Source organism: Pseudorca crassidens, chromosome 1 (assembly GCF_039906515.1).
Source record: "Pseudorca crassidens isolate mPseCra1 chromosome 1, mPseCra1.hap1, whole genome shotgun sequence".
Lineage (NCBI taxonomy): Eukaryota > Metazoa > Chordata > Mammalia > Artiodactyla > Delphinidae > Pseudorca > Pseudorca crassidens.
The window spans coordinates 112380962-112406539 of record NC_090296.1 but is presented as its reverse complement, the minus strand read 5'-3'; the positions used below and the strand labels follow the sequence as shown (position 1 = coordinate 112406539).

General features: G+C 38.9%; 1 protein-coding gene across 2 annotated transcripts in view; it reads right to left on the bottom strand.

Moving 5' to 3' along the window:
• Window positions 1–25578, bottom strand: part of SNX1 (sorting nexin 1) — a 35959-nt gene that overhangs the window by 9616 nt on the left and 765 nt on the right. For both annotated transcript variants that reach the window (XM_067749932.1, XM_067749925.1), the window contains exons 2-7: window positions 11384–11495; window positions 7737–7864; window positions 7119–7185; window positions 3232–3275; window positions 1361–1502; window positions 299–377 (exon numbers count right to left, since the gene is read on the bottom strand). In XM_067749932.1, the coding sequence (XP_067606033.1) occupies window positions 299–377; window positions 1361–1502; window positions 3232–3275; window positions 7119–7185; window positions 7737–7864; window positions 11384–11495 (572 nt within the window). The remainder of the gene's footprint in view (window positions 1–298; window positions 378–1360; window positions 1503–3231; window positions 3276–7118; window positions 7186–7736; window positions 7865–11383; window positions 11496–25578) is intronic.

The following is a 25578-nucleotide window of genomic DNA, read 5'->3' as shown; positions in this document are numbered from 1 at the left end:
TTTCCAAAAAGGGAAGAAAAATAACTGCTCAGAAAGTGACCTCAGAGCCATTCATGTTTGACTGTTGAAGAAGGAGAATTTGATTGCTCACTCAAGGTGGGGAAAGAAGATGTTCTGTTCCTGAGGTGGGAAGGAAAGAGACTTAGGAAAGGTTAGAGATAATATGGAGGTGGGAATATTTAATTCACTCAAGTTTCACCACTAGTAACTCCAGCAAATATCTCATCGTAATTAAGTCTCAGTTTCTGCTTCTCATTTGTTCTCATGGTATTCAAGAAAATAGTTTTAGGGTACTTACCTTTCTAGAGCAGCCCTCCGTTTTTCAAGAAATTCTGCAGAAGAGGAGTCTTCCTTCCCAACTTTTACTTTTGTCATTCCTGGAAAAGAATTTAAAAAGCAAAAAAAAAACAAAAAACAAAAAACCCATATATCATCATGAAAAGCATAAGGCTATAAAAAAAAAAGCCCACAGGAGGAAGGCAATGAGGACAGCTCTACAAAATACAACCAAAGTCCACGTCTATGTCACGAGCAGGCATGAACAAAAGGTTCTTTTCATGACAGTCAATTTTTAAACTAGTCTTAAAGTGCTGAAGGTTCTACACTCTGGGATTTCCAGAGCACATGTTTTCTAAAAGGGGGCCATGGGGCTCTGAGTAAAGATTAACAGACATCAGTTGATTGTAATGGGAAGATTCCTTGCCCCATCTCCTTCTCCTCATTCAGTTAGTACATTTCAATCTGGAAGGAACAGCAATCATTGAAGACTCCAGGATACCAATACAAACACACACACACACAACTGTAGAAGCTAAAACCAGAGCCTCCTATTGCACTCAAAGAAAGAGACCATGTCAAAACATACTATTTCTCTAGACCACGTGTAATTTATAGGAAAATGCTGGAAATAATTTTTTAAATTAATTAATTAATTTTTGGCTGCGTTGGGTCTTTGTTGCTGCGCGCAGGCTTTCTCTAGTTGTGGCGAGCGGGGGCTACTCTTCGTTGCAGTGCATGGGCTTCTCATTGCGGTGGTTTCTCTTGTTGCCAAGCACGGGCTCTAGGGCTTTAGTATTGTGGCTCGCGGGCTCTAGAGCACAGGCTCAGTAGTTGTGGCACACAGGCTTAGTTGCTCTGCGGCATGTGGGATCTTCTCAGACCAGGGATCGAACCAGTGTCCCCTGCATTAGCAGGCGGATTTTTAACCACTGTGCCACCAGGGAAGTCCCGGAAATACTTCTTTTCTAACTGCAAGAGTCTACACTGCTATTAAAAGTAGTCTCATATACTAAGTAGAAAGTATATGGCAGAAAGAATGCAAAGGAAAGAATCTAAGCAGAATTAAAGACCACAGGCTTACCTATTAGGCTCTTCTCCGGGGGAGGAGGGACGATAAAGCCATTCTGGGAGTGTTTCTCTGAAAGCTTCTCATAAAGACCCAGAAAGTCACTAAATCTTCTTTTCACTGCAAACTGTTTACTTCTGAACATTGGTAAGTTCGTCTTGGGGAAAGAAAAAATACAAGGCAATCTCATTTTAAATAGGGGATGAATGAGTATCTTAAAAGTCATCCAGCTGACATCAAGGGAATCTTTTTCCCAGATCCCTGTCATTTAGCCACTTGGTAAATAACTTTCTCTGAGATTCTTACTCTTGTTTGTTTGTTTGTTTGTTTTCTGAGCTATAATCCCCTCTGGCTGTCTGGGAATCTATGGAGCCCTTCTCAGAATAATGATTTTAAGTGCATAAAATAATATACATTAGATTACAAAGGCAACTAATTAAATTCAAATGTGGTTTTATTTGCAGGTTAAGGGCTCTTGCTCTAAGGAAAGAGATGTTGCAATCTAGTTTAAAGCTAGAATTCTATGGTCATCTATTAACCCATTCATCCTGCACTGACTTATTAAGGGTATTAGCTGCTGGAATTAAAGCAGCCAAACGGAAGAAAAGACAGAGTGAACAATGCCCCTAAGGGGGAGGATCAGACGAAATGTCTACACTGTAGACACTTTAACCTTTAAAGTGTCACAGGATCTAGAACACAGGGGCAGGTCAACAAGTAGTAGAGAGATAATATAAAGAAAACTTCTAGTAAAAAAGACTAGGCCTACGTCATATTGAGAGATCATTTAATACTCACCAGACAGGCAAAATTTAAGGAGGTGGGGCCTTGCCAACTGCTGGCAGAGAAGTGTGTCAATGGGAACTTTTACATACTGCTGATGGAAGTATAAACTGGTACAAGGACTTTAAAAAGCAGTTTGTATTCCTTTTCTTCAACATTTGCACTACCTATGACCCAGGGAAACTATTCCTGAGTATATACCCAAAAGAAACTCTTCTTATGTGTACACCAGAAGACATGTGCAAGTATGTTCACAGCGCATAATTACAAAAACTGGAAACATGCCAAATATTCACAAGAGGAACATGAATGTATTATGCTATAATCACAAAATGGACTAATTAACTACAGCTACACACAACATGGATGGGTCTGAGGAACAATGGTAGTAAAGAAAGCACTATATTCAGCATGATACCATTTTAATGAAACTCAAAAAAAAAAAAAGCAAAACAGTACATTGTTTAGAGATACATATGGGAAGACTTTTTAATAAAGGAAATGAGAGACAACTCAGGAGAGTGGTCACCTCTAAGGTGTGAGGCAGGGGATAGGAGAGGGAGAAACACGCAGGTAGATTCAATGGTACTCATCTTAAGACTGGTGGTAGGTTCGGGGCTTCATTTTTTATGCTTCATAACCTGCATACAACAACGTGTAAGTTTTGTATGCATTAATATTATATAAAAAAGGAAGACCAGACCCGAGGGGCAAAAGGTTAGGGAGAGCATTAAAAGAAGTTCCACATAGGAAACCTCAGAAGAACTGATGATTTTTAAACAGGTGGTATAGTTTGGGGTGATCCGCCAAACTAGCTCTAAGCCACATAGCTCTTAAGAGGGATGGTACTATATCAGATACACCACATTTCTTAATAAAACTTACAAAGTTTCACACTGAAGTGTTAGCTCTCTGGAAGAAAAGTGGAAAGGCTCAGATGAGATTACCAAGGGGATGCAGACTTGCTCCATCTTGAGTAAACTTGAAGGAAGATGTTGACAAAGAAACTAAAGAAATACCCAGAAATAATCTGAATGATGACCTTCTTGGTATGAGCACCCAAGTCTATTAAGGTGGTCATCAGCAGGGTCACTTGGACTCACCTGTGTTGTAACTTTGTAGGCCACATAGGCATTCATACCATCCCCTGTGGGGAGAACAAGAAAGCAGGAGAGGATTATTCTGTAAACCAAAGCAGAACTAATCTTGCTAACATTTAACCAGGAATCATAAGCCAGCCACAGGAGCTGTGTACAAGAAGGGATATCTGTTTCATCTCTAAGCTTTATATACTATCCTATAATCCAGTTCCTACTTTGTCTCAGGACCTCTGTGGCGCATATCATGGCCCCATGGATGCTGGCTGGGCCCCAGTTTAAGTCAGACAAGAGAGTCAGCCTCCTGTTCCAAAGCCAGGCTCTATTTATACCCTCCACAAAGCAGCACTGGATACTGACAATCCATCGCTTGTTACCATGCCAGTATTTGGGCTAGTTACACACATCTGTCTAAATCCAAACAATTCTCTTGCTGTATAAAGCAGGAGGAGGAGAAGGAAGCAAATGATGTAAAAGGAAACAAGAAGTTCTACCCTAAGCTAGCTCTGGGCTCCATTTGCTCTTTCAGAAGTACTGCGCCGGTCCCTCCACTGGTGCTGGGGGACACTGACCCCTCTCATCTAGTATGTTCACCCAGAGCAAAGGGCCTGGCAGGAAGACACTTCGGCTGCCTGATGTCACACAAATCTCTCTTTCCTGGAGGAATTATTTTTCTGAAAAAGGCTTTGACTGTTCAATAATTTGGGATTCAAGCAATTGTTTTTCTCTGTGGTAGTGTCCTGACCTCAACCACTTAGGGACATAAAGGCACCATTGACTCCCTGAGCAGTGAAAAGACACACATTGGACTCGAGACAGACATAACTCCAGTGCTGGGCTCTGGCACATTAGGCTGGTTTCATTCCCTTCCTCCCCACCCCGATTCTTCCCCACACCAACCAGGAAAACGTAGGTCAACAATTACTAGCTGCCAAAGCCTCTGAACTGGCCCTGGGGTAAGGGCCCAGGGGAGGAACGTGCAGTTCTAGACCTGCAGGGTCACGTATTACAACTTGGGTTCACCGAGATGGCTGGGAATAACTGCTTTTATAAATTACACAGAGAAGTTGGAGACTGTACAGGAAGAGAGGGCTTGCTTTCTTCATCTCTCCAAGCCCTACCAAAAGAGCAATGTGATGCAGACCTACTAGAGAATGGACTTGAGGACACGGGAAGGGGGAAGGGTAAGCTGTGACAAAGTGAGAGAGTGGCATGGACATATACACATTACGAAACGTAAAATAGCTAGCTAGTGGGAAGCAGTCACATAGCACAGGGAGAGCAGCTCAGTGCTTTGTGACCGCCTGGAGGGGTGGGATAGGGAGGGTGGGTGGGAGGGAGACGCAAGAGGGAAGAGATATGGGAACATATGTATATATATAATTGATTCACTTTGTTATAAAGCAGAAACTAACACACCATTGTAAAGCAATTATACTCCAATAAAGATGTTAAAAAACAAACAAACAAAACCCAGAAACTATTTAAGTAAAGCTTTAGAAATTACTTTATATTTATTACCACTGTTAGTTCTCTTCTAAACCACTTAAACTATATCGCCTAATACTACTAAGGATGCTTACCACTGATAAAAGGAAAAAAATCTAAATTTACTTTATAAACTTTCAAATTTTCATTCACAGTTGCATAGTCATGGTCAAATGTCCAAAAGGTCAATTCCATGATTTAGTGCCTGCAATTAAGGAATGACTAAGTGCAAACATACATAAAAACACAGTAGTGAAGTAGGATCTTCAGACACTTTGCCTGCTTATCAGCTGTTTTTATTGAGGCAATGTGTAAAAAAAGAGACATACTTTCATGTCCAGAGCTTATAAGATACGGAAATGTCCTAGAAATGCAGCAGTTTTAAATTTGTTAATTTCCTAAATAATTTCAGGAAGTTGAAAATGACATATGCAAATTACCAAGGCTCTAAAAAGCAATATCCTGGTAGTGAGACTCTTATTTAGATGCGTGTGGGAATAAGAAGCTCATGTTGAGTAAACAGCCCACGCAAACAGAAGGTGCTGTTATAAAGATCAATATGAATCTTGAAGTAGCTGGTTTCTTGGCATCGACATGACTAAGAATCTACTGTGGTGCAAGGGAATGAAGGTTTATCACCAAAAGTGATTTGTGTTTAAATAAATCTGATCCACGGGATGTTTAAATTACTGTTACGCATTGAACTGTGTCCCCCTAAGAAAGATATGTTGAAAATCCTAACCCGTGGTACCTCAGAATGTGACCTGATTTGAAAACAGGGTCTTTATAGAAGAAATCAAGTGAAAATGGGGTCAGTAGGGTGGGCCTTAATTCAATATGACTGGTGTCTACATAAAAAAGGGACCTTTGGACAGAGACAGACACACATAAAGGGAAGATGATGTGAAGGCACCAGGGAGAATGCCATGTGACAATGAAGGCAGAGACTGGAGTGATTCATATGTAAGCCAAGGAATGCCTGAGGCTCCAAAAGCTAGAGGAGAGGCACGGAACAGTCCTTCTCTAGTGCCTTCAGAGGAAGCATGGCCTCACCAACACCATGACAAGGCTTCTGGCCTTCAGAACTCTGAGAGAATAAATTTCTGGGTTTTTTTTTTCCTTTTTTTGCGGTACGTGGGTCTCTCACTGTTGTGGCCTCTCCCGTTGCAGAGCACAGGCTCCGGGCACGCAGGCTCAGCGGCCGTGGCTCACGGGCCCAGCCGCTCCACGGCATGTGGGATCTTCCCGGACCAGGGCACGAATCCGTGTCCCCTGCATCGGCAGGCGGACTCTCAACCACTGCGCCACCAGGGAAGCCCTCTACCAAGAATTTAAAGCAGCTAATAACTAGCCTAAAATCAACGTGCATATAGAATATTCATAAATATTAGAGAGGCAAGAGAGAATCCTAAACATGTAATCCAAAATTCTGGTCCAGGTTCTACCACGGGCCATATATTGTGACCTGACAGGAAGGCTACATTTCATTTATTGGTTCTCAATTTCCTCTACTGGTGGATGAGGGAATTGTATAAGATGCTCATAAACATCCTACCAGTGCACCAGTCTAGGAAAAGTAAAACTCTACAGTTTAACAACAAACCATTTTGGCATAAAGTCTAATTAGATTTTAAAAATTCTTGTTCCTAGTTCAGAACAGACAAAGGGTTGGAAATCACATTCTTCCTCTTAACCATACAAATATCACCCCTACTTAATAGGAGGAAAAAGCTCTGTGCAGCCTCTTCTCTTAGAGACTATACCTGGAACAAGGAAAGTCGAGGCCTGTTTGCCCGCCGCTCACTAAAAGGTCTCACAAGCTTGAGACACAGGAAGGCTATCCTAAAAATCCACATTCTGGTCAAAGTTAAGTATTGTGCTTTTTGAAAATCCAATTTAAATTCGATCAAAATTCAACCTGGGTTCTTTAATCTTTACGTATGAAAGAGAGATGCAGATTTCCCCACTTTATTAGAATATCAAGAGTACATAGTAAAAAGACATGTAACAAGAAATCCAAATTTCTTGAGGGAAAAATAAATCCAGCATCCCAAGATTTTAAAACGTGTTTTTAGGGTGCTTAAATGGAATTTATGATCTCAAGAGGAAATAAAATGGTGTCAACAACTCTGTGGGAGAAGCCAATTTTGGGTTTTTAAAAAGGGATTCGAATAATATTTGATTTTCTGATTTTTCTTTCTTAAGCCAGAAAAGGCCTAAATAAGTACTGGTAACTGCTGTTTCTGGCCTTGGAAGCATAGCAAGGGGCATAGTTTCATAGGAAAGATAATGATGAAGTATTTCACACTAGCTAGTTCAGCTCTGGAGGTAACCATTAAGAAATTAGCTAACTGTGCTTTCCACAGCCATATCCTAACATCACAGGGAGTCCCAAGTACACTTACCTATCTTCTCAGGATCAGTTATACCAACTGTCAAGTCAAATTGGTCTTCCTGTTCTTCTTCCTCTAGCTTTTAAAGAGAAGACAAATCATGAGATACCCCAAAAAAGGCTATATTAATTTTACTCTGCATTAACATTACATCAATATAATAACATATATTAGATATAGATATATCCTTCTACACATCAGTGTTCAGCTCTGTCCATTCCCAACAATCTTGATGAAGCAACTTCCACTACTTTAAGCTGGAGCTTGCACGAAGGTCTTTGTTACATCTATTCTCTTAAAACATTATTTTGATCATAACGAATAATTACTAGGTTTTGGAAGACTTGCTGCTGTCAGGCTAAGGAGGGAATGAGGAGACACTATACTCTTGAATATGGGAGCTTCGGACACTAAATATCATTAATGACGATTGAAAGCCTCTGTGCCATCTTCTGGGTAACAGATACTCTGCCCAGGAAAGAGTCCTTTATTGGATTTTGGCTGTCCATTAACCATAAGAGTCTTCTTCAAGAGTCATACATGTTATATCAAGGTTCAAACTCAACTGAACTTCAGACTGGTAGCACAGTCCTAAACATCCAAAAGAAGACCAACAGCACAAATTCTCACCTCCTCATAGCTTGGCTGGGGCTTAGAAGAATTTGTGGCCTCCTGTGGAGGAAGAGAAATGAGTGTTTTGGCTGGCACCTTCTTCTGATTATTTTGTGTGCTGTCCAGGGATAGCTCCACTGTGGCATCTAAAAATAGTTGATATTTTATAATGAAAGAAGAGTCAGAAAAACTGTAAGCTAGAAAAAATGGACCTAAGATACAAATGCAGTAACACTGGGGGAAAAGTACTGTTTGCCACATCTGAAGATGACACTGTTGTTTTACCACAGTTTAAGAATGTTCACAATTACAGTTTTAGATCATCTTGCAAAGATTAAGTTATGTTTAATATATGCTGTCCAAGGGGGATAAAAATATATTGCAATATCTGAAAATCTTTCTAATCAAAATAGTTTAAAAAAAAAAGTGCTAAAGAGCTGTCTTTGTCTAGGAAAATCTCAGCTGAACAGAACAACTCATTCCCTAAGTGTTCTAGGGAGGGGACTTTTAAAAGAGCATTATGTACCATTTTTAGGCATTACAATTTCTTAGGCAAATAATAAGAACGCACTCTCAACTAGGAGCAATGGAGCTAGAAGTTCAAAGCCTAAATAACTGAGATTTTTTTTTCTTTTTAATAAAGAAAAATATAAATATCCATTAGGGTTTGGCCTGATCAGTAAGTATTCAATTCTAGCCTTAGGGAATTCAAAGAGAACTGTTTCTTTTTCTTTTCTAGACTTTCATTTAGAGCTAAAATGAAACCAGACAGAGGGGTCTATAAGGCATAACCAGGTCCTAGATCAATGTTATTATCATTAAAAGGGCTTCCCTGGTGGCGCAGTGGTTGAAAGTCCGCCTGCCGATGCAGGGGACACGGGTTCGTGCCCCGGTCTGGGAAGATCCCACATGCCGCGGGGCGGCTGGGCCTGTGGAGCCATGACCGCTGAGCCTGCGCGTCCACAGCCTGTGCTCCGCAACGGGAGAGGCCACAACAGTGAGAGGCCCGCATACCGCAAAAAAAAAAAAAAAAAAGTTAATCATGTCTATAAACAAGTTTGCCAGACTGTCGGAATCCTATCAGGATTCTTTTCCTCATCAGGAAAAGAGAGGTGGTAATATAATCTGGCCCTACTGTAGGAGTACAAACCACACAAAAATATGCATAATGAACATGCTAGGGTGATAGGATTCTTTGAAGCAAGCAACCAGCTAAAGTATGTTTAAGAAATTCATATCATGCAGGCACCACATAAATAATTAAGTTATCCAATCCAATAAATGTGACTGAAAACGAAACAGGAATTTAAACATTTAAAACCTTTGGCTTATTAGAGTGCTACTAAAAGCCTTTTGAAGAGCTGTGCATTTTTTATTGAGAGTCCTGTGACAAATGTGACAAAACTTACATCAAAAATGCTTTTTTCTTTGTACTCTTGATAAGAGTAATGGAAGAGCCACTGGACTCCATCACAGAGATTCTGACGATCACTAAACTAATCATGTAGAAAGTATTAGAACATTTAAATTTCCACAGTCAATAACTGAAATATCCAAGAAACTACTCAAGTCCTAAACTAAATGTATCACTGTAGGCATTCCTTTCTACAGATATCTTATGTTCCTTTCTTAGTAATGAGGCAGTCATTGGCTGCTTATGAAAACAGTTGGGGAATGAAGTAAATCAGAACCTTCATCAGCAATAAATATGTCCCTAATAAAGATCTTCTACATGTTCATATATAAAACCCAACCATGGGGTAACTCAGTCACACCAAGATTTCAGGTCTTCTTAAAGGGCAAATCATATAAATGTTAAGTTCCCAAAGATAGAAAAACTTTCTTTGCAGTCTGCCATATAACTAGATGATTCATTATTTGCATTTCTCCTCCAGAAATTTTATCCCAAATGTAAACATTAGCAGAATGAACAGTGGGCACTTAAGTTTCATAGAGGAAAGGAATTGGAAAATATTTGAAATCTTTATATTCCTTCTTCTAACCTCTTCTTCCCTTGTCATGTCTTAATTTCGCACCGAGTTCAAATGTGAGAGTCCTCCCAAGATCTTCCCTTCCCAAGTCCACCCTCTCATCTCTTCCCTTCCTTATCATTCTCTCCTTTGAGGGTCTCATTCACATGGCAGTTTCAATTACCACCTCTAGGAAGTTGATCCCCACATTTAAAATTTAAAATATCTAAAACCCAAACTCACTCTCCCCACCTTCCAACTCAAAGCTAGTTTCTTCTGTAGAATGTAGTTCTCAAAATGGTACCATTTTCTTCCTAATCCTTGGGCTTGAAACTTTTGACTGTCTTCAATCCTTATTTTTGGACACCCGTTATATCCAATCACCAACACCAGATTCTGTTGATTTCAGTTTTTGAAAAGTTTTCACCTTTCTTTTCCTATTTCCATTACCTTATTTTTGGTCTTTACCATTTTATTCTTGAACTAATTTGTGATTGCCTTCTGACATCTCCAGTCTTTGTCCATTGCAATCCGTTTTATATAATAATTCTACCAGGTCAGTCTTTCCTCACTTTGCCCATATCACTTTCCTTACTCAAAACTACCAATGGCTCTTAATTGGCACTAGGATGAAAATTCAAATTCTAATTATTACTGTTATCTAAAATCCTCCTAAACAACATTTCCAGACTTACCTTCCATGGCATCTCTAAGAAGCCCCTGTTTTGGCCCACTGAGTTTACTGACTGTCCCTCAAACACACCATATACTTCCTGCCTAACCATTTGCACCCTTTTTCTTTTTCCTACATAAATCCTGCTTCTTCCAAGAAGTCTAACAAGATCACTCTAGAGGAGAGCTTATCAATGAGGGCACTACTGATATTTTGGGCTGGATAATTCTTTTTGGTGAGGGGCTGTCTGTGTACTGTGGGGTGTTTAGCAGCATCCATGGCCTCTACTCAGCAGATACCGGCAGCACTGCCAGGTGTGACAAACAAAAATGTCTCCAACCATTGCCAAATGTCTTTGAATGTCTTTGGGGGTGGTGCAGGCGAAGGACCACCTTTTGTTGAGAACCGGGCAGTCCCTCTCAACAAAAAATTATTGGGCCCAAAATGTTAACAGTGCCAAGATTGAGAAACTCTGTTCTATACTAGTATTTTTCAAACTGCAGTCTGTTGTTCACTGGGGAATTGTGACAGTGATTCAGTGGGTTACAAACAGCATTTTAAAAAAAGAGAAACAACAGAAAATTTCAGATTGTATGGAGGGTAGTAAAGGCAAGTCATTTAATAAAACTTTTAGTTTTATACAAGTGCATAAATATTTTGGATTATGACACAAAATGTTATTTCTTACTATGAGTCTTGGTCATAAAAGTCTAAAACCACTGCTTTAGTCTCACCTCAGACCCCTCTGAGCTCCTGTGACCTAATATTTCTATCAGTCCTCTGGCCACATTTATATTATTGTTTAACAATTTGTCTAAATCACATTCTTAAATAACTGTATATTTATGTCTTACTCCCTAAACCTGTAAGAATCGTGATGGCAGGTACTGCCTTTTATTATGTTTTGGAATCCTCCACAATAGTATCTTAACATAGAGTTGTGTTTCTCATATATATATAGCTTTTTACTTTAACTCAGCAACTTAGAAGATTCCTAGCTTAAGTTTTGAGTCCATACTTGCCTGCAAAGAGATCCTGTGGCTCTTGGTCTTGTTCCTCACGGATCCCATTTTCTTTGGAGCCACTGTTGATGGGAAGAAGGGAAGCAATTCTCTTTGGAGACTGGGGCTTACTCTGAAAACAAAGAAATACTCTGAATACTATGAATAAAATTGTACCATTAAAAACAAACCTAGAGGACTTCCCTGGCGGTCCAGTGGTTAAGACCCTGCGCTTCCACTGCAGGGGACACAGGTTCAATCCCTGGTTAGGGAACTAAGATCCCCCATGCTGCTTCACACGGCCAAAAAAACCACCAAAAAACAAACCAACCTAGAAAGTGACTTCTGATGCACCCCTCAGTTGCTTCCCCAGGTGTTTAGGGGAAGACAGGATCACTAGTCAGCCAGTTTAATAAGCAGCAAATCATTATTAGTTATGTAAGTGTGGCCTGAGTGATCACAGAGCTAAAATAAACTCACACATTTTAGGGTTAACTTCTAACACTATAACCCTGCTGAAATGCCCTACCCCAAAGCACATGATGCCAACATGGATATGTGTATACAAAGATAATTTTCAAAAGAACCTGTCCAAATGCATTTCTCCTCAGTTGATGACCTTTATTCTTTCAAATGCTGACAGGGCACATTCTAGTGTCCAGGACACCACACTAGAGACCATAAATCAAGCTCTGATCCTGCCTTATTTTGTGGCCTTGGCTGAACCATTCACTGAAGCCCAGTTATGTGGATATTACCGACCCTCCCGACAAGCAAAGGAAGGTATGACTCTTTAATGTTGTTTGTAACTATAACTTATCTTTTCATCCTTAACTTATAGAGACACAATTTTCAACCAGACTCGTGTCAGGCTAGCAGAAGAAAAACCAGCCATGCTTAGCCTACAGGCACATGGTGAAAATACAGTCAGTCCATGGCCTTGTGATCCGCCGCAAGCAAGTGTGGGGTGAGGCCCCAGACCGGTACCAGAGTGAACAAAGCTGGATTGTGTAGAAAACTAACAGAAAGCTGAGAATCTGACTTCAAAAGCCATGGTGTCATATTAGAGGGTTTTGAAGTCAGACCCCAAGGCCAAATCAGTTAAAAGACCTGACTTAAGGAATCTTTTATGAAACATTTCCTTAACAAATCTGAGGGTGTTTGTTCCTTGGAAACAGGCCCTTTCTGACCCAACAGAACAAAGTGAAATGACAGATTTATTGGGTACTTTGAATCTGTCATGCAAATAGCTCCATCCCAGTACTGGGGCCACCCTCAGGGAAAGAAACTGTTACCAATATGTAGATTTATACTAGCAAACAACGGAATTTTCTACCCTAATAAAATTTAATGAGCTTTTAGTTGTATGTGCTTAAATGTTACCAGTTCTGTTAGAGACAGTGATCCTGTCTTCTAGCTGCTTCCACAATCTTAAAAAACAACCAAAAAAAAAAAAAAAAACCACTGCCGAGACACAGACAACAAATAATAGGGCAAAACCAAACCCTACACTTCCCTTTTGCCTCTTAAATTGCCAACTACTTTCTTACATACACACGTCCATCCTATACATGCTCTTGTGCTCTTGTACAGTATAGGGAATCTCATAAAAAGCCATCTGATGTCTTTTAATTCAGTTCCCACTAATACCAGTTGCCTCTAGATGGAGATCTAAGAGAGATTAAAACTCAGATACATTAAGAATATACATATATAAATGTAATTTACTAGTAGCTCACCAGAGAGACTAAAGAAACAGGAAAAGAACAGGTTAAAATTTACCCATTTTTAACAACACCGAGAAGAACCCATTCTTGTGATACGAAGATGAATAAAGGCACCTTTCTATTTCTGTTTTATCATCTAAACTTGGAAGTTTAAAGATTAAGAAAATTTTCTGGAGCAATGCTAGAATAGCAGTCTGTCTGGGAGAAAATATTTGCAAACGATGAGACCGACAAGGGCTTTATTTCCAAAATATACAAATAGCTCATAAACTCAATAACAAAAAACCAAACAACCCAATCAAAGAGTGGGCAGAAGACCTAAAAAAACATTTCTCCAAAGAAGACATACAGATGACCAACAGACACATGAAAAGACGTTCAACATCGCTAATTATTAGAGAAATGCAAGTCAAAACTACAATGAGGTATTGCCTCACACGGGTCAGAAGGGCCGTCATTAAAAAGTCTACAAATAACAAATGCTGTAGAGGGTGTGGAGAAAAGGGAACTCTCTTACACTGTTGGTGGGAATGTAAATTGGTGCAGCCACTATGGAAAACAGTATAGAGGTTCATTAAAAAACTGAAAGTAGAGTTGCCATATGATCCAGCAATCCCACTCCTGGGCATATACCCAGAGAAAACTCTAATTCGAAAAGATACATACACCCCAATGTTCACAGCAGCACTATTTACAATAGCCAAGACATGGAAGCAACCTAAATGTCCACTGATAGATGAATGGATAAAGCAGATGCGGTATATATATACAATGAATACTACTCAGCCATATTGCATGGACCTAGAGATTATCATACTAAGTGAAGTTAGACAGAAAAAGACAAATATGATATCACTTACACGTGGAATCTAAAATATGATACAAATGAACTTATTTACAAAGCAGAAACAGATTCACAGACATAGAAAACAAACTTAAGGTTACCAAAGGGGAAAGGGGATGTGGAAGGGATAAATTAGGAGTTTGGGATTAGCAGATAAAAACTACTATATATAAAATAGATAAGCAACAAGGTCCTACTATATAGCACAGGGAACTATATTCAATATCTTGTCATAAACCATAATGGAAAAGAACATGAAAAAGAATATATACACATATATAACCAAACACACACACACACACACACACACACGTATAACTGAATCAAGTTGCTATACACCAGAAACGAACACACATTGTAAATCAACTATACTTCAATCAAAAAAACAAAGGAATAGCAGTCTGTCTTTCCCTATACTAATCAGAAAAGACAGATCCAGATGGATGGGATACTGTGGTGACAACTAGAGCACAACTACTTGTCATTCTTCCTCTACCAGATCCTCTTCAAGCCCAAACCATACTTTGCTTGACTAGAACTGTGATGAAAACAAAAGCTTGTGCACTCTTAGTAAGCTAGGTAACAACTACCTTTGAGAATAGAAAACTGCTCCTCAAATATACTCTGGGACTCCATTCCAAAAACCACTAAAGGCTGAGTTCTAGGAAAGCTGAACATAGTTAGACTGATTATTGTATTTACTATTCTAATTTTTCCTCAGTAGTTCTTTTATAAAATTAATCTATGTACACAAAACTTTGTATTCTGTTTTTGCCCCCTTTGCCACCTGAGCAGTTTTTTCATGTCTTTAAGGTTGTACAAAAATCCCACTTTTAGTGACTTGACTCTCTATCATATGGGTATACTACAACATAGTCATTTCCCTAATGATGGGCATTTAGACAGTTTCCAGGTTTTTATTTTTATCATCACAAAAAATATGGTGATGTCTATCCCTATATATAAGTCTACATCTGATTATTTCCTTGGGATAGATTCTTAAGCAGAATTATTAAACGAAAATTTCAAAGGCTCTACTAAGCTCCCTTCCAGAAAGGTCACAATTTGCATCCACCCCCAGGCCCCCACCCCACACCACCACAGCAACATTAAGCATTCTCTCTCTCTCTAAAAAATCTTTGTATGTTAACGAGTTATAAGTTGTCTTGTTCCCACATGTTTACTGGCCATCTGAATCCCTGTGATGTGTTTTGGTGTCCTTTGCCCATTTTTCTATGCTGAGTTAGCGTTACTTAGATGTACACTTCTCTTACATAAGTATGTTAACTCTCTCTCCGGCATATTGTATAGTACCCACGCCCCCAATTTTATCTCTTTTCTCTTTGTTTTATTTTTGATCTTAGCAAATTTATTCTCAATTGACTGATTTGTATTGGCACTGGCCTATTTCTTTAGGCTGAAGAGTACCCAGCACACAGTTGTCCTTTGAGGCATATTCTCAAGTTTTACTTAAAATCAAATACAAGAGAAGCTGAGCAGGACTATTTTTAAGGATAAGAAGAAATGAACCCCGTTCATGGTACCCAACATTTATACAGGACTGTTAATAGAAAACAAGTCTTCCATGAGACTAGAGTTTATAATAATAGCTTACTTCTCATCAAAATAAATAGCCACCTGGTATTAAAACATATTTCATATGCCCAAGGTTAAAAGGCTAATTTTCATCAGTATTAAGGAATGATTTATATTAAAAAGCTAATTTTGAAGCAACAGTTTAAATTTTAGGAAGGACTCATTTTTGGGGGTGGAGGCACACTGATTACAGAGTGACAAAATCAAAACTAAAAATAAGGCTTGCTTTATAATCCATATTTTAAAAATCTCTTAATAGTAAGTCACAAAACTTTGAAGGGGGCTAAATTTCTAGGCAATAGATAAAACTATTTTCTGTGATGAAATTTTTTAAATTTATTTTTTATTGAAGTATAATGTACAATATTGTATAAGTTACAGGTGTACAGAACAGTGATTAACAATTTTTAAAGGTTATACTCCATTTATAGTTATTATAAAATATTGGCTATATTCCCTGTGTTATACAATATATCCTTGTAATTTATTTTATACATAGTACTTTGTACCTCTTAATTCCCTATCCCTATATTACCCCTCTCCCTTCCCTTTCCCTACTGGTAACCACTAGTTTGTTCTCTACATCTGTGAGTCTGCTTCTTTTTTGTTATATTCACTAGTTTGCTGTATTTTTCAGATTCCACATATAAGTGATATCATACAGTATTTGTCTTTCATCTTTCTCTGACATATTTCACTTAGTATAATACCCTCCAAGTCCATTCCTATTGTTGCAAATGACAAAATTTCATTGTATTTATTTTATATTTATTATTATTAATTTTCTTGCGGTACACGGGCCTCTCACTGTTGTGGCCTCTCCCTTTGCGGAGCACAGGCTCCGGACGCGCAGGCTCAGCAGCCATGGCTCACGGGCCCAGCCGCTCTGCGGCATGTGGGATCTTCCCGGACCGGGGCACGAACCCGTGTCCCCTGCATCGGCAGGCGGACTCTCAACCACTGCGCGACCAGGGAAGCCCCAAATTTCATTTTTTTTATGACTGAGTAGCATTCCCGAGTGTGTGTGTGTGTGTATTTTTTTTTTTCACCACATCTTAATCCCTTCATCTGTTGATGGACACTTAGGTTGCTTGCATATCTTGGCAATGGTAAATAGTGCTGCTACGAACAGTGGGGTGCCTTATCTTTTCAAATTAGTGTTTTATGGATATACACCCAGGTAGAATTGCTGGGTCATACAGTAGTTCCATTTTTAGTTTTTTAAGAAACTTCCATACTGTTTTACAATTCATATATATTTTATGTGTTGCAATTCATGGTCGTTATTATCATTACTTAAGCTCAAATCATTCCATCATTGGCCAGTGGGAACCTCTTCAAGTTGGCTCTGAGTATTTTTGACGTGACCCTGTAGTTCTTGAAAGCTTCCTTGTTATCTGTAATGACAAGATTGTCCAGGCTCTTTTTGTACGTTTCCTACCTCACACCTGAAATCAGCCTGTTCTACGAGAACCAGAAGCCCTGGTTTCTTGAAATACTATTTCAAGACCACGGTCTGAGCACTAGGGGTATTCAGAGGTACCTGGGTTCATCAGTGTACCTAGAGCTTTTCAGTAGAAAGATATAGATACACACATTTGTTTTTAAAATGTTTCATGTGTTCATACTGACATTTTCCATTCAAATATCAAGACTACAAATTTCAAGTCTCCTTTCTTTCATATAAGAATTCTGATTCTCGAGAACACAGTGGATGATAGGATTAGACTGTCTCGTAAGTATTCACTTGATTTATCCCACATTACAGTCTCAGGATAACAATGCTGATACTATCACCAACTACTATGATTACTGAAAACAGTCAAACATTTTTTTGCAAATGTTATCCCCATTCCCTTTCCTTTTTAAAAAATATAGTTGTGGGCTTCCCTGGTGACGCAGTGGTTGAGAGTCCGCCTGCTGATGCAGGGGACATGGGTTCGTGCCCCGGTCCGGGAAGATCCCACATGCCGCGGAGCAGCTGAGCCCGTGAGCCATGGCCACTGAGCCTGCGCATCTGGAGCCTGTGCTCCGCATCAGGAGAGGCCACAACAGTGAGAGGCCCGTGTACTGCAAAAAAAAATAAAAAATATAGTTCTTTTGTATCTGTAGTGTCAGAGCGTATGACCATGACATATGATGCTCTCTCCTTATTCCTCCTTAAGTCTGAATTCTATAGGCAACTGCATCTTCAGTGCTCACCACCGGTCCATATGTCTATGTGTCTTCAATCATTTTGGCTGTCTAAGGAAGTGCTCAGAGGAACAGTATTCTCTGGGTTCTTGTGCTTCTGTTTGTACTTACAAGAGCACTCAGACAGCCTAATCCTAATTCTCAGAGAGTCACTAGAAAGATATGCCAGCAAGACAGCACTTGTGTTAAGAGCAAACAGGTATTCCTTGCCAATTACTGGCTTCAAACCATGAGGCTCAGGCTACTAATGAAATTTTCTTAGCTCAGGGAAGGACAGATGTGGGCTTCCTGTCCCCCAGAGCTGACAGCCATTCAGTACTGAAAAGTACTGCTGTGATTCCAGGTATCTTCCGTTTATGTTAACCAGTTTTGATTCTTCCTCATGTTGCTCAATTGCTCTTTGCTCCAGGCAGAATCTTTGCATTATGTTCAAGGGACCTCAGAAGGGTAGTACAATTGAAATTCTCAACTGCATTTAGAGGATGAATCCAAATAAAAAGCTCAAGTAACAGTGCTTCTGGAAAACTGGGTACATACTCATTTTCCGATGAAAAATTTGGATAATTTAGTTAAGGCAATATGGAGCTACGGAATTGTGTGACAAGGAAAGGACAATTAGGAATAAGTCAACCCCAGAAGTTATACCCAGATGATAAAACGGCAGTCACAAAGTCTTTAAAAATTACCCTGGTAGGGCTTTCCTGTTGGCGCAGTGGTTAAGAATCTGCCTGCCAATGCAGGGGACACGAGTTTGAGCCCTGGTCTGGGAAGATCCCACATGCCGCGGAGCAACTAAGCCCGCGTGCCACAACTACAGAAACCCACGCGCCTAGAGCCCGTGCTCCTCAACAAGAAAAGCCACCGCAATGAGAAGCCCACACACCACAACGGAGTAGCCTCCGCTTGCCGCAACTAGAGAAAGCCCACGCACAGCAACAAAGACCCAACGCAGCCAAGAAAAAAACTTACACTGGAAGATCTTGGCATGAAATACTACTCCTTTTGCCACCTTTACTTCTGGGGAGAAATGAGCTAAGTGGGTCAGTGTATTAGTTTTCTATCATGGCTGTGACAAATTATCACAAATTTAACAGACTAAACAATGGAAATTTATTAATTTATAGTTCTGCAGAAGTCAATACAGGTCTCACTGAGCTAAAATCAAGGTATCATCACGGCTGCATTCCGTCCTGGAGGTTCTAGGGGAGAATCTGTTTCCTTGCTCTTTCTAGCTTCTAGAAGCTGCCTACATTCCTTGGCTCATGGCCCACTTCCTCCATCTTCAAAGCCAACAATGTTACATCTCTCTGTGCCTTTCTTCTGAAGGTAGTGACTCTCTGTCTCTTCCATTTTTAAAGAATCCTTGTGGTTACACTGGGCCTACTCAGATCATCCAGGATAATTTCCCTACTTTAAGGTCAGCTGATTAGCAACCTTAATTCCAACTTCAAATTTACCCTTCACTTTGTAACCTAAGACCTTCACAGGTTCCAGGAATAGGAGTGGACATGCTGGAGGGGGAAGTCATTCCGCCTACCGCAGGCAGTGACTCCTCTCCCACACCATGTTTCAAAAATGGCACAGATGCACTAAAAGTTTCTGTGCTTAGGAGAATGGACCTTAAGTGTCCACTGGATTTGGTACATCTTACTCTACAAACTGGGTGGATATCTAACTAACCCAAATGATTTCACAATATTACCCCCTCTCATAACTTAAGGAGTTAAAGTAGGGATTCTAATGTGGGGTCCATGAGCCACAGAATTGAGAATCGGGCCTATGAATTTAAATGGGAATAAAATTACAATTTACTTTTCACTAACCTCTAACTGAAATTCAGCATTTTCTTCAATTATAAAGACAGGCAACAAACCATGAGTAGTAGCAGTACCTGAGACATAGCTAATAAAAATTAGATATTTTTATTTGATATTACAGTTATTACAGACCTTAAAATATCATTTATGCTCATCTCAATTTAAAAATCACGGTATGAAACCTATCCCTAGATATTATTTAAAGCATTTTTTTAAAAAGCATATAACATAAAATTATTCTAACGTTTTGATAATTGCATTTCAGTATAACTGGTTTCCTTTGTAATATTATGTATTTTATACATTTAAGAACATTATTCTGAGAATGGGTCCACAGACTTCCGTGGACTGCTAATGGGTCCATGACACAAAAAAGGTAGAGAACCTCTGAGCTAGTTCCTCTAGGACTAATGAAAATGGAAAAGGGGGAGCTAGAAGGGTGGGGAAAATAAGCCTGAAACTGACCACTGAGTTAGTAAAGGAAAACCATGAGCAAGTGCAGTAGAGACCTCAAAGTGAAAGGCCATCCATGATCTACCAAAATTTAGCTACAGACATTCTACTGAATCCTCTGGTGTAACTTCCATACCAAATTTTTGGGGTCTCACACTAATATAACTTGGAAGGGCCTGGAACTGAAGAAGGATCAGAGTACTAATGGTGCATTAGCTTCTAAATTGAAAAAGCAGAACAAACCCAGTTCAAATCTGCTCTGAAAGCAAAACAAAGCCCCAGCTGTCCATCTGACTAAGCAAAAGAATACGCCAAAGTTGAGCAACAGACTTTTCCTGGAGATGAGATACTTATGGCTACTTGCTCTAGTAACTATCAACTACTCATGATTTATTTATGACAGCAGTTACTGAAGAGTGCTGAGAAGCTTTGAGGACCAAGGGAGAGAAATTAGAGTGTTCTTTTTCCTCTCCCTTCTCCCAGCCAAATGAATCACAAGTGGCCAAGTCATTAGAGTTACCCTGACATCTGAGTAAGTAAAGGGGCAGCAACTCCCTACAAAACCTAGAAGTCGGATCACAATGTTAGTTGCTTCTCTCATAAGCCCCAAACTCTAATTTTATTTCATTTTAATTTATTTATTATTTTATTTATTTTGGCTGCGTTGGGTCTTCATTGCTGCGTGCAGGTTTTCTCTAGTTGCGGTGAGTGGGGGCTACTCTTCGTTGCGGTGCATGGGCTCTAGGCGCGCAGGTTTCAGTAGTTGTGGCACGTGGGCTCAATAGTTGTGGCTCGAGGGCTCTAGAGCACAGGCTCAGTAGTTGTGGTGCAAGGGCTTAGTTGCTCCGCAGCACGTGGGATCTTCCCAGACCAGGGCTCGAACCCATGTCCCCTGCATTGGCAGGCAGATTCTTAACCACTGTGCCACAGGGAAGCCCCCACAACTCTCATTTTAAATACATTTTAAGTTGGGTTCTTATTAGTCATCTTTAAGTCTTCTCTCATGCCCCTTTCTCCAAAAGTGTTTTGTAACTACTTTTGTTAGCTTCTCCTCCATAACCTTGAAAGCTAGGTTAACTGCTAGTACAAGTCTATGATCAAGAAACCAATGAGTCTATGTACTTCAGGAAAATCTAAACTTATTAGAAGTTTACAATTTGAGCTGAGCATTAAAATGAATCTTTAGACAAAACACCAGTTACTGACTTTTCCAAGAACATCTGTATCAGACCTGTGTGAAGAATGTGTAATTTCAACTTCTGATCTTTTGATTAGATCTGACCACCTGATGTGATGTTAGCTCCAAAAACAAGTGTTTGGGACAATATGCGTATAGAAAATACTACAAACTAGACGGACAGTTACCCATGACTATTTACTAATATTAGTTGTAAATGACTATACCATTAACTAAAGAAACTAAGTATTAAATCTGTTTAAAAATACTGTTGTATAGATTAACTTTAAGAAGTCTGATTAGGGAACTTCCTTGGTGGTGCAGTGATGAAGAATCTGCCTGCCAATGCAGGGGACACGGGTTCAAGCCCTGGCCCAGGAAGCTCCTACATGCCGTGGAGCAGCTAAGCCCGTGTGCCACAACTACTGAGCCTGCGAGCCACAACTACTGAAGCCTGCACGCTTAGAGCCCGTGCTCCACAACAAGAGAAGCCACAGCAATGAGAAGCCTGCGCACCGCAACAAAGAGTAGCCCTTGCTCACCACAACTAGAGAAAGCCCATGCGCAGTAACAAAAGATTCAACACAGCCATAAATAAATAAATTTATTTTTAAAAAAAAAAAAAGAAGTCTGATTAGGAACAGAGAAAGGACAGTATCAAGAAACTTACTGAAGACATGTTATACCTTTGGGAATAGCCACCACGCATTTTGCAGAACAGAGAATTAAAATCTTAGCCAGTTAAACTATCAATTTCCTTAGAGCTTTTAATGAAATTACCAACTTATATCCAGATCTAAAAAAGTTATCCTATAAGCACTCAAAAGGAAATAAACTGGTCTTAAAAAAGAGCTGAGATAACATTGTAAAATGGTGCAACTGCTATGGAAAACAGTATGGAGGTTCCTCAAAAACTTAAAAATAGAACTACCTTATGATCCAGCAATCCCACTTCCGAGTATATATGCAAAAGAACTGAAAGCAGGGTCTCAAAGAGATATTTGCATACCCATAGCAGCACTACTCATAGAGCCAAAAGGCAGAAGTAACCTACATGTCCACTGAAGGACGTATGGATAAACGAAATGTGGTATATACATTTGATGGAATATTATTCAGCCTTAAAAAGGAAGGAAATTATGATACATGCTACAACATGGATGAATCTTGAGGATACTGTGCTAAGTGAAATAAACCAGTCACAAAAAAGACAAATACTGTATGAGTCCACTTTATGAGGTTATCTAAAGCAGTCAAATTCATAGAAACAGAAAGTAGAATGGTGGCTACCAGGGGCCCAGGGGAGGGGGATAAGGAGAGTTGTTATTTAACGCAGGAGATCTGTTTCACACAAATGTGAGTATACTTAGCACTACTGAACTGTACAATTTAAAATGGTTATGATGATAAATTTTGTTGTGTGTTTTATACCACAATTTAAAAAAAGTTGATTTGTTTTCCCCTCAGGATACATGTTATATTGATCATAGATGTAGGACTGGATTCTAAAAATACCATGCCCTTTTCTGTCTAAATGTTAATATGTAACTTATGTTTATATAATTCCCTATAGTCCATAAAACATTGTCAATCAGAAGCCAATTGCTATCCTTGACTTTTGACTACCAATAAAGGCTAGTGACATTGTTCTTTAAACACCAGTGGAAATATGTAAATAAGTCTTGATTAACCAAAGACAATTTTTTCAATATGTGACTTTTCATTTTCAAGTCCCCTGCTATTTTGTCTTTATCCTATTCTTTTTTTCTAGCCATTTCTCTAATTACAAGGGTTTCAATTCAAGAATAAGAGTGGTGAGAAAAAAAAATCTAATTGGTATAATATATCATCAAATGAAGAAGTTACCAGATTTGGCCAAAACCTGAACCAAGGATATCATTAATCTATGTTTCCCTCCTTTTTCTCAGCATGAGAAAGGACACCACAGTTCTCCTCATTTATTCAGAGGGCAAATCTAATGGTGGTCCTGGCATACTGCTAAAGAGATGAGCATATACGAGCTTCTGGGAAGGCAGATAAAGAACTTGCTTCAATTTTACCTTTCCGGTTTAGAAGTATGCAAATAAGACCAGTGAGGTCAAATGAGATGTAAAAACATGTATGCTATTTAGTGTTTTTAACATAACAATTTTAAGAATTAGAAGAACCGAAAAGGGGCTCTAATTTAGTCTCTCTTTTTACTAAGGGAAAAATTAATCCTATCCTAGAACTAAGAAAGTTTTAATTAAATAGATACATATCTGGATTCAGGTTCAATCAAAGATTCAGATAATATATTTAAAATTTTAGACCTTTTTATTCATAGGTCCACAAAGTAAGAGGCATAAAGAAGATAAGGTCTTGAGTATTCTTAAGAACCAGACCTTCCACAAACTGGTTTTCAGGCTTAAAGCAATGATTTCAGATTTGTTTTAATAATCCTTTTAACTCCAGTCTATCCCATTCAAATAACTGGTTTGTAGATCCTAAAATGCATATCAGGGGCTGCTCTTTCCATTAAAAATCAAATCATATTTTTATTACCATATTAAGGAAGCCTCTTGGGCTCTAAAAGAGAGCAGATGGGATGATTAACAGCAGCAGCTGTTACATCAATGTCCAGGAAATTACATGCATACCAAAAATGAGTTTTAAACTTTATATGCCTCAGCTTCTCAATTCTTTAATATTCCTCTCTTTGCCTCCAACATGCAACAAAACCTAGTATGAAGATAAACTTAAATCAGTAGGATGCTACTGAAGTCATTAAGTGCCTACTTTGATGGATTTTAATCAATCTTATTACCAGTTTGATTTTGATAAATTACATTAACCATTTTTAGGATTAATTAATTTAACTTTTCTAATTCATTATTAGATTTTGTGGGTTTTTTGATTCTTTGAGTAATTCTAGTTTACAAAATGCTCAACTGTTCTAAGTGTTTTACAGGTATTCTAATTTAATCCTCACAATAATGGTGGAGGTAAATACTATTACTATTCACATTTTACAGGTGAGGAAACTGTACAGAGTAAATAAGTACCCTTCCCAAGGTTAAGCCAGCAAGTAACAGAGCCTGGATTTAAACCAGGCTTCAAAGCCCACTTTCTTAATTACTTTATTCTTCAATCTTGTTCCTTAAGATACAGAAGCACTGCAATCCATCTTCTCACACTGGCTCACAACTAAAGCATTTATTGTAATATAATTTGTATTGACTATTTAATAAAAAAGTCACAGCCTAACTAGTGAGGAATCAGAAATGGCTTTCTGAAGATTAACATCAAGACAAGCTGCTAAAAAATGGCTTACAGGTGGCATTTTAGTTCCCTCAGCAACTCAATTTTCCTGGATCAAAATCTAAATAAAAATAATTTGGCTTTCTGTGGTAGAACAAGTTCATTCTGACCCCCTCCTCCTCCCCTTAGATGGAAATTAGGCAAAGTATTTTCACTATCTTAGGAGACAAGTATGGATGCCTCTGGGAAGTAATCTGGTGAGACCAATCAAATCACAACCTCTTGAACTTACTTAGAGAACTTTAGAAAATAACAACTCATCCTTCCAGGGTCCTTTTTGAAAAATAAATCATCATTTACCAATGTGACCAATTGCTTTCAGAGCCAGAGTCTCTGTTTTCAGATGTTCAGTCTGACTATCTACCATCTCAGCAGTTATCAACAGTCGCTGTTCTGCATGGCTTATGAGGGAATTACTAAAGGAATAGACAAAAGATTTGTTTTAAATGGGATACAGAACTAAATTAGCAACAAGAGTTATTTCTCAGAATAACAGAGACTTCATTTGACAGTCTGAGCTGTTATATAAGCATCAGCAAACACTTTTGGAGCTGGGATTATGGACTTAATTCCTAAATACAGTACACGGAAAAATCTAATGATTATCACAGAAGGCATTGCCAAGAAGCTTAACCTTTTTCTGACTTAAAATGAGAGAAGCCTCAAACTTTTTCAGACACATGCTTGCATAAAGAATTTAAAGCTGTTTTATTTAGTCACTCATATACTGAGTAGCTACTATGAAGCTAAGCATTAACCAAGATAGAAAGAAACATAAATTCACTCCTAGCACTGAAGAAGTTTTCAACCTGGAACTAACTGTACCAAATGGTATGAGTCAGTATTCTTATAAAACAGCCCAAAAACATCTCCATTGGTTCCAGAACTGATTATTGATTTCCACATTCCACATATAAAGATGAGTTTTTTTAATACCTAACTCTTAAAAGAAACCCGGATATTACTATGGGAAACACCATTTCCTCTTCTCATTTACAGATTTGCTCCCACTGAGGTACTTAGGCACAAAAAACAGGGACAAAGCTTTCGATCTACGTAGTGGTTTATCTGGCAGGACCTTTTTTTCAACCGACATCTGGCAGGATTTT